Source organism: Cupressus sempervirens, chromosome 3 (assembly GCF_028749045.1).
Source record: "Cupressus sempervirens isolate cs-2001-9-10 chromosome 3, ASM2874904v1, whole genome shotgun sequence".
Taxonomy (NCBI): Eukaryota; Viridiplantae; Streptophyta; class Pinopsida; order Cupressales; family Cupressaceae; genus Cupressus; species Cupressus sempervirens.
Genome location: NC_143120.1, coordinates 383,342,783 through 383,354,471, shown reverse-complemented (window position 1 = coordinate 383,354,471; position 11,689 = coordinate 383,342,783). Strand labels below are relative to the sequence as shown.

Here is an 11,689-nt window from a genome sequence, read left to right as displayed (position 1 = left end):
AACATTTGAAGTGAATAAAGAGAAACAGGAAGAAGTAGGATCAGGCACGACATCTCACCATAGCTAGTAGGAAAAAAAACATTAATGAAGTAACATTTATTTATATATTAAATGTGAATTAAATTTTGAAAATAATGTACGCCTGAATTAAGATAAATAACCTTAGAAAAGTAACATATGTTTGTATATAAATGAGAAATACACAACCAATGAACCTTACTATTACAATGTAGAAAGAAATTGCAAAAAAAATTGTGCAAGTAGATCGATGAGATGATATAAGCATCAAAATGTATGCATACAGTATCCATAAATATAAAAAATATATTAATAAATGAAAAAAAAGAGCATGAAGAATTTTTTTTTCAAAATGAAATTAAAAGATTTGTGGAAGTGTATACTTTTATTATGAAATATACAACATCAAGATAAATAGTCAGAAAAGATTATTACATCATGAAAATCAATAACCTTATTTATTACATCATTTTATTACAAAATAGATAAGCACATGATGTTTTATTTTACAATACAAAATACCAATACAAAAAATAATAGGAAGTCCACTTTAGAAGATAGTGAACGTTCATTTTCTAATAGAGTAGAATAGTTGCCAAAACATATGTGGGTCTCCACACAAAAAAGAAACAAGAACATATTCACCACCACTGCCTAAATATCCACCTTCTGTTAACCCAATCCTGAGATCGACACAAGCGAGCTCGAGAATAGGGTTCAAGAGTTTGGGTATGTGGAAAGTAGATTTCAAAAAATTGTTGTTGACTTAGCGGGGATTGAAACTTGTCGACAACCACGCTAGACCACCAACAATCATTCTCAAAGACATCTACAGGAAAATCTAAAGGAATGTATCTTGGTAGTGGAATAATTGGTGGTGTAGGTCTAATATGATCATCAACAATCTCCTCGATAAGAGGTTCTCGAGTCAGTTCATCTATAATAAAGTGATCATATTCAATAACAAAGGTTGGCATTTGAGCATTTTGTACTCGACCAATTACAGTGCCAGGGAACCATGCTCCCTCGAAGCCATCATCATCAGAAGACACTTCGACTTTCATTCCATAGTTAAAATTCATGATGTGCATCTTTAACAGAAAAAGAGTAAATAAAATCTTTTCAATTACATGTATTTAGTTCAAAATAAGAGTATAAAGGAATAGTTAGTATTGAAATATGTGTTAGAAAAAAATACATTATAAAATTTATGTATGCCTAAAAATTACATTGTAATTTTGGAAAATGACAGCATTGCCTTCCACATTTGAAGCATTAAATCTATTTATATGGATAAAAATTACATTTTAATATTCTAGGAAAAAATTACATTATAATATTCTACGAAAAAATTACATTGTAATGTTTCAAAATGGCGGCATTGCCTTCCACATTTGAAACATTAAACTAATTTATGCATAAAATATATTTGAATAAAAGAGTTAGCAATTTAATAGGGAAAAATGGCAGCATTGCCTTCCACTTTTGAAACATTATTTATGGATTAAAATTACATTCTAATATTCTACCAAAAAATTACATTCTGATATTAAAAAATAAATTACATTGTAATGTTTGAAAATGGCAGCATTGCCTTCCACATTTCAAACATTAAACTAATTTATGCATAAAATATATTATAATAAAAGAGTTAGCAATATAATATAAGAAAAATGGCGGCATTGCCTTCCACTTTTGAAACATAATTGCCTAAGAGTTAAATAGAATTAATATGTAAATAGTAATCTAAATCAAAATAGTATTCATGTAAATCTAAATATTATTGAAAATGTAAATAGCACTCCAAACTAAAAGACTATTATAAATGAATACAATTTTTATTATAACTAACGCAGTCATTTGATTTTTTATTATAAACAAAAATAAGATATATATTATTATAAAATAAGAATAACTATTAGAAAATAATGTATTTAATACTTATAATAAAATTACAATTGAATTTACATATAAAATTATAATTATATGTAATATGTAATTACAACAGGTATTAAGCCACTATGTTATTTTAAAGACATCTTTTCCGTAAAAGGCAGATCATATTTAAAGCAGTATAAACAAATGTGTTGTTATCTGGGTCTATAAAAAGTTTTTAATTGGGATAGTTATTCAATATTGAAATTCGTGATTTAATTTTGTAATAAAATAAAGGTTAAAGGTTAATGTTGTAAATGTATTAATGAATATAGAAGTAAAGAATTATTTATCATTTATACATATAGTAACTATATCTAAGATTTATTATGTACATCATCTATTCTTAAAATTTATACAATGAATAAAAAAATTTCAGATCTATACATAAAATCAAACAATAAACAACAATATATTAGTACCAGTAATGAAATTTCAAATAGCTTATGAAATATAATTTTTGAATAAAATAATGTGGCAAACGTACAAAGTAATAAAGAAGTAAAAATATATCTTTCATTTATACATATACTAACTAAATCTAAGATCAATTCATACTATAATGAAAACAATTTTTTTATTAATTCCAAATTTCTCCTTTTCTGTTGCGGTGGTATGAGAAAATAGACCAAAACATTATTCTTATCATGTTTATTATTTACGATTTGTCTAGCAAAACTAAACATATTAAAAAAGAAAAAGAAAGAGCTTTTAATATACTAACTGGTGTATATCACTTGCTGTAACAAAAATGGAAAAGATTTAGTAAAAGCCAACTCTAGAAGACGGGTATTTACAAATGAAATATGGATGAAGAAATTTAAATCACAATCTTACTTGACTCACGACTTCTACAGTCGATAATCAATTTATCTTGGTTGAAATGCCTCCTTCGGATCTCCTCAAGAACAGTTGACAAAGGTATTGAAAAAATGCATATGCTAAAGACACCGTATCTGAGCAAGGCAAAAGAGTTTTGCAGAATAGAGCAGAGATGGATACCAGTAGAACAGAATAGAAGAAGGGCAACATATATAAGGATTTTGAATTGTCCTTATGTCTTCCTGCCATTACATGATTTATATTCGAATTGTTCAATGAAAACAAAAAACGCGTTTAAAAAATTGCATGTTTGGTGGCAAATAACAAAAAAATGCGTTTGAAAATGCAATAACACATAAAAAAATGCATGCATGTTTGCATGGCGATGGGAAAAAACATGCATTTGAAATTTGGTTAAAATATGCCACCCACAGGCACATTGTCACATCGGCATGACTGTCGCTGCTGACAGCGATAGTAACTGTCGCCACTGACATATGTCAGTGGCGGTAGTTATTGTCGTTGTCAGCAACGACAGTATGCCACCGACCGCCGCATGGAGGGTAAACCCTCGTCGGTTGGTTTTGTCTTTTTTAAAAATTTTTGATAATGAATTTTTTTTATATCATTTTTTGTTATTTATTTTTTTAATTTTTAAAAATATTTTTTAATGTTGTTTTATTTTTTTTAAATTTTATTTATTTATATATTTTTTATATTTTATATTTTTTAAATTAATTAATATATAAATGTTAAAGTGAAGTAATAATGTAGTTTAAATTTATTTGTTTATAAAAGATTAAATGAATATAAGTTAAATTTATTTATTTTTTCTTATAGATTTAGAAAATATTTTTTATTTTTTATTTTGGGGCCTATTATTTCGGGATGACTATGTGTGACACTATTATTTTGGGATAGCCATATGTCACCCTATTATTTCGGGTCCTATTGTTTTATTATTTAATAAGGTGCCACATGACCATAGCGAAATAAAATGCATTTACAAAATCATTTTTAATTAAATCACTGTGTAACTGCTCCCAAATCTTTTTTATTGACGAAGAATCTTTTTTGGCATATTCTTGTGCTAGGGATTTGTGCTGTGATTGTATAGAACACCTCTCAGTGTAATTAACAAATTTATAGTAACCTTATCAAAATAAAAAATAAAAAGTAAATATTTTTCCTATTGCATTGCGACTGCCACTAGCTTATATATACCTCTCTATATATTACGCCAAGAGTAATCGTTCTCAAGGTGCCTATTTTTATTTTCATAAATCCCAACTTTGATTAAAATAACTTTGGGATTAAATAAAAATAGGCGCCTCGAGAACGATTACTCTCAGCGTAATATATATAGAGGTATATATAAGCTAGTATATATATACTTGAAAGAAGATGCTAGTTTGAATATCCATCATTCATGAGGGCCACTATTAATGACATTTGAAAGAACGTGATTAATGGGTACTTATTACATATTATTAGGCCAACTTACTTTATCAAATTTATATTGAAATTAAAGCAACTTGGAACCAATTTTTATCAATAAACAAAACCACATGCTTCCACATTGCACGTGGGCTGATGTGGTTTTGCGTGCATTTGGATTTTGACGCTGTCCAAACCAAGTTATTTGTACTTAAAATGTGCAAAATGCAAAAATATGTGCAAAGAAAATCCAACGTTTATATTGTCAAGGCTTCCGTCTATTTATATGAGCAATGAATTCAAGGGAAGAACATCAATTATTGATTGATTGAATTCCCATTTCAATCCTCATTCTAGTTTTTGTGCCATTATTGATTGATCTGCCATTTCAATCTTCAATGTGGTTTTTGTTCCATTATTGATTGATTTTCCATTTCAATTTGTGCCATTATTGATTGAGTTGCCATCTCAATCACAGCAACAAGAAAAATCTTCCCAAGAGAAGAGAACCCATTATCTCTGTTTCAGTAATAGCTCCAAGAATTATACTTATATTGGATCTTGTAAGAAAAATCTTAATAGCAGGAGAAGAGAATTATACATAGATTGTGGTCGACGCTTTAGATGATCTTGCAATTGTGAAGAAAGAAAGATTGGATATTTCAATTGTGAAGAAATCTTTAGAAATCTCAAGAAATAAGGGTGATATGTCTCCACCAAATCACTAACTAATTTTCGAAAGGGAGTCAACAATAATGGGAAATAAACTGTCCACAAAAGGAAGGAAGGAAGGTTAAGTGTGTGGAAACACCTCTAAATGACAAAGAAAATAAGAAAAAATGATACTATAAAATTCTAGACACTACTACATTCAAATCAATTTAAAAAAAACGTTACTACTATAAATAGTTAAAAAATTAAAATGTATTTTATTTATTATTATAATATATTATTATTTTTATTTTTATTTTTGATTGGTAAAAGGCCAAAGCCCTGTTGATTGTGTATATTAAAAGAGTTAAAAAATTACAAGGTCTTTGTTAAAATGGGCACTGGTAGGAAAGAACAGAGAAGAAAACCTCCAGTCTTACTCGAGACAAAAGTATTGTATTATTACAAAGAATAAAAGGGGCATACTGTAATGCCTACCCCTACTTGACTATTCTGTTGTATTGCCAGATTCTTTTAGGCCAGTTTTTATTATTATGTTTTATGATTATCAATACTTGGTTACCGGATTAGATTAAATGTATTTCATACTCAGTTGATTTATGTGATGAGTTAGTTAGTTATTTTAGGTGTTTATGTTTTTTCTTTCAATGATGATATATGTATGTTCAGTTAGTGATTTCAGTTATCTCATGATGATTAGTTAGATGAATGATTTATATGCAGTTTCTATGGTTACTTACCCCATATTTGCATGTGTATGGTGTACATGTCTATTTTACTTTATGTATGATGTTTCTAATGTGGTTGAGGGAGGGAGGGAGTCGTAGTCACCTGCTAGTTGGGATCTATATGATGCCCCACTTCCTACCATTGCTTGTTTAGTTTAGAATATATGTGTTTCTAGATATGTGGATTTTATACAGATTGCAAGTACCGGGTATCGACTTCCCTGAATTGCCAAGATGAGCATACCGTATTGCAATATCTCAATGATATAAGTGGGGGAGATAACTCTTGAGTCCAAATCCTAATCTAAGCCTATTGTCCTAGAAAATAGGACAAGTATCAAAGTTAGTTTCACCTTTCTAAATTCATGATTTTGACCCTAGAGTTTGATTTAGTATTCTATTTTGTTTGATGGCTTTTCGTATTTCATCTTGTGGATCTGTGATGATTTTCTGTTTTAATTAAATTAAATTAAAAGATAATTTAATGATTTAATTTAATAGAAATTTTATAAAGAAAATTCAATATTTATTATATTTAATTAATTGAGAAATTAATTAAAATAAAAGAATTCAATTTAAAGACTTTCATTAAAATTCTAATTTTGACATTTTATATTTATTTAATTTAATAGTAATTTATTTAGGAGTTTTATTTTAATTATAAACTCTAAATAATATTATTAGTAAAATTAATAAATATTATATTAAAAACGTCTCGTAATTTAATAACAGAGAGAACATAAATTTAAGTAAGTTTATTTCAATTAAATTGCATAAAGCTTATGCATGAAATTAAAATATAATAAATTAATTAAAGAGAGAAAGAAAATTAATTTAATAAAGATATTTTAAATTTCAAAAAGTGTGCATGAAAATGTAAAGTTAATAAAATATTAAAAGAAATTGATCAGTCAGTTCCCTCATGTGATTGCATAATCAGAGCTCCAAATTAGGGGAGAACTCTGTATCAGAGATCTAAAGCTCATTTTGGAGGGGACTGGGCTTTGAAGAGGCGATTTTTATAGAAGGAAGTTTTCAGAAGAAAGAAGGTTTTCTCGCGTTCTTTGTGCGATTGTGTGATTGCATGTTAGCATTAGATTCAGGTAGAATCTTGTGATTAATTTATGCAATAAGATTTCTTTTTTTCCCATCTTTTGTCTACTTCATGTTTGGATAGATCCGTTCTCGAATATTTGTAGATTTGTTTGATATCATTGATGAAACCCTTGTTTGCATATTTAATGTTCTTCATTTTAGGAAACCCCTGTAAGCAATTTGATGAATTGAAAACCCTCGTCTTGTAAAGTTTAAAGATCCACGTTTTTAATTGATTTCAATGTGAGTAGGTTTGGAAAAGAAATCAATATTTAAAATGCAAAATTTGTTTTGGTTATTCAGGTTTTCTCTATCAAATCTATTTCTTAATTTTATAGAAAAATAAAATATGTTAATAAAAATTACCACAAAAATATTTTACTATGGTAATTTTAATATTTTTTTTGGAAATCGATTATGGGTGGGGCGGGGGGAGTTATTTTTTTAAATAAATAAATATTTTTTAAAATTATATATATATATATATATATATATATATATATTGGTGGGCGGGGCCACCAACCCCCCACCCACCTTTCCATCGCCACACTGGCCGATAATAGGCTTTTGAGACAGCCATGCTATCATACATAGTAGGCCGACAGGCCTTTAAAAGTGCTTGTTATTATTTTTTAATTATTATTATTATTTTTAATTATATTAAAATTTAAAATTAACTTAGTAAATGTTATTGAATTTATTTTTTGTTAATTAGTTTAATTAACACGTTTAAATTTTTTTAAATTAATTCGATTAATATTAAATATTATTTAATAACTTAAATAGATCTTGTTATATTATTATTTAATGATTATGGTTATTAATAAAATTGTATTATTTTTTATTAATAATTAGATAATTATTGTTTAAATAATTTAATAGTTATTATTTAAATTATTTTATAGAATTTAATAAAGAGAATGGTTTTGTGAATTAGTGGTAATAGGGTGATTGAATTTAAAAGTGAATGTGGGTTAAGTTGTAAGGGGAATTTTATAAATTTTATTAAAGTTGAAAACTTATTATGAAATGAAAATTGAAACCTTGATCAAGTATATAAAACCTTTGTGTTTTGAAAACCAAATGATCTATGAAAACAATTGTTAAACTTCTGATAAAATGTATGATGTATCTCATATTGGGTTTCAGGTTTAACTTAGTATTTATGACACTTGAAAACGAGAATGAAAATTTGTAAACCTATAAGCAAGAATTAAACCTTTGTGTTTTCAAAACCTAATGTATTGAGAAAGTTACATTGTTTGTACTATATGCGATGTGTAGTTTACTGGTGTTGGGGTTTCGGGGTTGTCTTAGTGCTGTGACCAATCAGGTTGTATTACTAGAGGCTTGGGGGTTTGTTCCACGATGTTATGACAATGTTTTGTATACAATCTTTTATACCCAACCATGGTGATGTATCATGTGTGCTCTATGCTGAGTTGATCAGATGTTTTGTTATTGCTTTCAATGTCTCTTGTGTAGAATTGAAGTGAATGATGTGTCTTATCTGATATAACCTTTGAGTCTTCAATCAGTTATCCTTGATTTCTTCCTTGTTGCTTGTATAGGAATGAGGTGATTAAATGATTTGCTTTTGGTGATGTCATGTTATGACACGGATTTGGTTTATGTGTACTTGATTTTGGATCAGTCCTATTAGGATGATTGTATTGGTGGAATTTGTGATTTTGATTAGTGATGTTTTGATTACATTCTAGTTGCTTGTTTAAGAACTTTTGTGTGGTTTATGGTCATTTGTGATCTTTTGTTTTTGCTGAGTTTAGGGTAGGTTATTTGTATGTCATGTTGGGAAATAGCTTGCAATGGAGGTCGAGGCCCTAAAGAGGTTGGCAGGTAACCTATTGTAGGTTATTGTAATAAGTGATAACATTTCATTTAATGGGTTTAAAATGAATTAATAAGATTTTGGTACCACTAAAAGTCACTAGGGGGTCTAGAGTATTAAAAGACTACCAGGGTAACCTTAGAGCTGATTTGTTAGTATGCCTTGTTTGTACGAAAGGATACTGATGCTGCATAGAGACACTAGGGGGTCTAGAGTCCATAGTGGCTGCTAGGGTAACCTTAGAGTTGGCTCATGCGATGACACTTGCCCATTTGCATAGTAGATTTCTTACGTGTCTGTGGTGCTTCTGGGATTAGTTAATACTTGTGTCTTGGTACCCTTTCAGATAGTTTTCTTTCAAGTGATTCCTTGAACCTAGATGTTGGTTTTGACTTTTGAGTTTGTTATCTATTTGAGACTTGAGAGTTTATTTCCTCAATGTGGTGGGAGTGGGCCATTTAGGTTCCATGAGGTCGGGTGGTAGTGCATTTTATTATACCATTGAGATCTAATAGTCAGATGTCATTGTTGAATGTGTTTGATGGATGGTTATATTCTAAGTATATTTTATTTGATTTCATAGATCTTATGAGATGATGTAATCTATTTTGTGATGTATATTATTTTAGCCTCTCATACCTTGTGTCTTGTACAGTGGATGATTGTGCATTTTGTTTGTTACCAGATGGCATTCTGTAATTGTATATTATTTAAATGGATTCATACTTGTAGTTATTCCATGATGTGGAGCTGTTATGTGTTAGATTTAATATTAATTAAACTTAAATGTGATTCAACGTCATGGAACCCTAAGAGATGTACTCTATTTATGATGGATGTTATGTATGTGAGTTAGTACTTCCACTATATTATCTTTTTGTTTATTATGTTTATCTTAAAAAAAAATGTTTTACAAACTTAGTGAAACTTTAGGTTAGTTTCTTTTGGGTTCCTTGGTGACACGTTACACATACCCCAATTTACATATCATATAGAAGAACATTCTTATACATAAGTTCAAATAATTGAGTACTTCAACAAAAAAATTTAAGACGTTCGATGAAATGGATGGATATCTTTCTCTTTCCTTCGTAAGTACCTTATGTAGGATTGCTTTAAGATTCTATTATTATTCCGATCGTTTATGTGGCGAAAGGCTATTTTTAGTGATAATTTTTCTGATGAACTTTCATATCTTGCTGCAACTATAAGACATTTACCACTTCATATGTAATGTTAGCACAAAAAATATAAAAATAGTCTTCACCCTAGATTTTCCTTTTATTGTGCTGTTATCTTTCCATTCCTTAGCATGAAAAAGATGTTATTATAGATTTGTCTAAGTTTTATTAGTGGATGTTATGTTTTTGAGATCAATTGATTAGCTTACTTAAATTAAGTACTGCATCTAATTTGTTCTATTATATTCATAGGAATTACTCGAGTTCCATCATTGGATAATGTGTCTCTAAGTTAGGTTACCTCTAAAAATGTTTTGAGTTTGAGACAGACTTTGAGTTATTTCTTTATTATTACTTTTAAAAAAAATTGATTTATTTTAAATTTTTTTATGAGTATAAGGAAGTCATAAAATTATTTTATTATTTTTTAAAGATATATTAAAAATAGTCATCTAAGTTGGAAAACTTGTCCTCTAGTTTGAGGTCCAACTTGCCCTCTAGTTTGAGTTCCAAAGAGCCTCATTTATATGTCGAATACTTTAATTAATTAAATTTATTTCTATTAGTAATCCTTAAATTTTCAAACTTTGTTGATACTAAAAGGGCCTCATTTATATGCCGAAGATTTTAATTAATTAATTTTATTTCTATTAATAATCCTTCAATTTTCAAACATCGTTGATACTAAAGTTTTATAGTTGATTTTATAAATTATTATATAAATTTTAAGAATTAAGTTTTTTTTAAAAATAAACACTTCCTTTTTTATGTTGATAGACAACATACAATCGAAGATAAAGGGTGGAGATGGTGTGAATGTGTTAATGTTAATATTTATTTATTAAATTAAATTTGACAACCATCTATATGTCAAAATCTTAATTACGCCGAGAGGTGTTCTATACAATGGCAGCACAAATGCCCAGCACGGGAATATGCTAAGATTCCATGTCAATAAAAAAGAAAAGGTAGGAGTTACAAACTTCTAAATTAAATATTAAATTATTAAATCATAAAATAAAAAATACTCCCGAAATAATAGCTGGCTGAAATAATACAATGCCAAATGGAGGCCAAAATAATAGGCTCGAAAAAATAGGGCCCGAAAGAGTAGGACCCGAAAAAATAGGGCCTAATAAATATGCCCCTAAAAAATAGGGGCAAAACAATTTCAATATGATTTTTTTTTTGTTAAATATAATATTGCATGCAGATTCATGTTTATTTTTTGTGGGGGGTGGGGGAATTTGAAATAAATTTGTGGAATGTGAAGAGATGTCTCTTGGGGGAGATGAGGAGTCTCTCGCAAGCTATAAAACAAAGGCTCCTCATTTCATTTTCATTTTATATTTTTGTAGGAAGGAAGAGGTGGAGATTATTGGAGGATTAGATTGGACTTTTTGAATAGGAATAGATTGAAGTTTTGGAGTAATTTTTTTACTGGTGAGATTTCTATTTTCTATTTAGATTTAGATGTAGACGTAGATTCAAATTCAAAATTAGTTATAATATTCTACTTTGATTTAGATTTCAATTTCAATTAGTTCCATTTAGATTTCTAGAATTATATTCGAAATTGTTTACACTTGCAATTAATAATTTAGTCTTGCATGTTTGATTTAGATTTAGATTTGCATTCAAAATCTTTTGAGTTATATATTTTATAATACTTTTCGTTTGCATATTTTAAAAGTGCATGTTTCAAATTAGTTTTAGATTTGCATGTTTCATATTAGTTTTAGATTTGCATATTTCAAAATAGTTTTAGTTTGCATGTTTTAGATTTGAGTGTTTCATAATAGTTTTACATTTGCATGTTTCAAAGTATTTATATTTTCATGTTTCAAAGTATAATTTTATCATTTATGTGGATGACAATGTCACCATATCAATACACTTTATATTTTATCAAAGTTAATGATTTATTTAAAGTACATGAATCATATATTTAG

General features: G+C 28.2%; 1 protein-coding gene across 1 annotated transcript; it reads right to left on the bottom strand.

The window, feature by feature from the left end:
• Positions 1–659: 659 nt before the first annotated feature.
• Positions 660–1,109, bottom strand: LOC149566611 (protein AGENET DOMAIN (AGD)-CONTAINING P1-like). The gene has a single exon (XM_089816505.1). The coding sequence runs from the start codon at positions 1,107–1,109 to the stop codon at positions 660–662; it is 450 nt and encodes a 149-aa protein (XP_089672631.1).
• Between the last annotated feature and the right edge of the window lie 10,580 nt (positions 1,110–11,689).

Excerpts from the sequence above, each read along its gene's own strand:
- LOC149566611 (XM_089816505.1), bottom strand. The coding sequence starts at position 1,109 with ATGCACATCATGAATTTTAACTATGGAATGAAAGTCGAAGTGTCTTCT.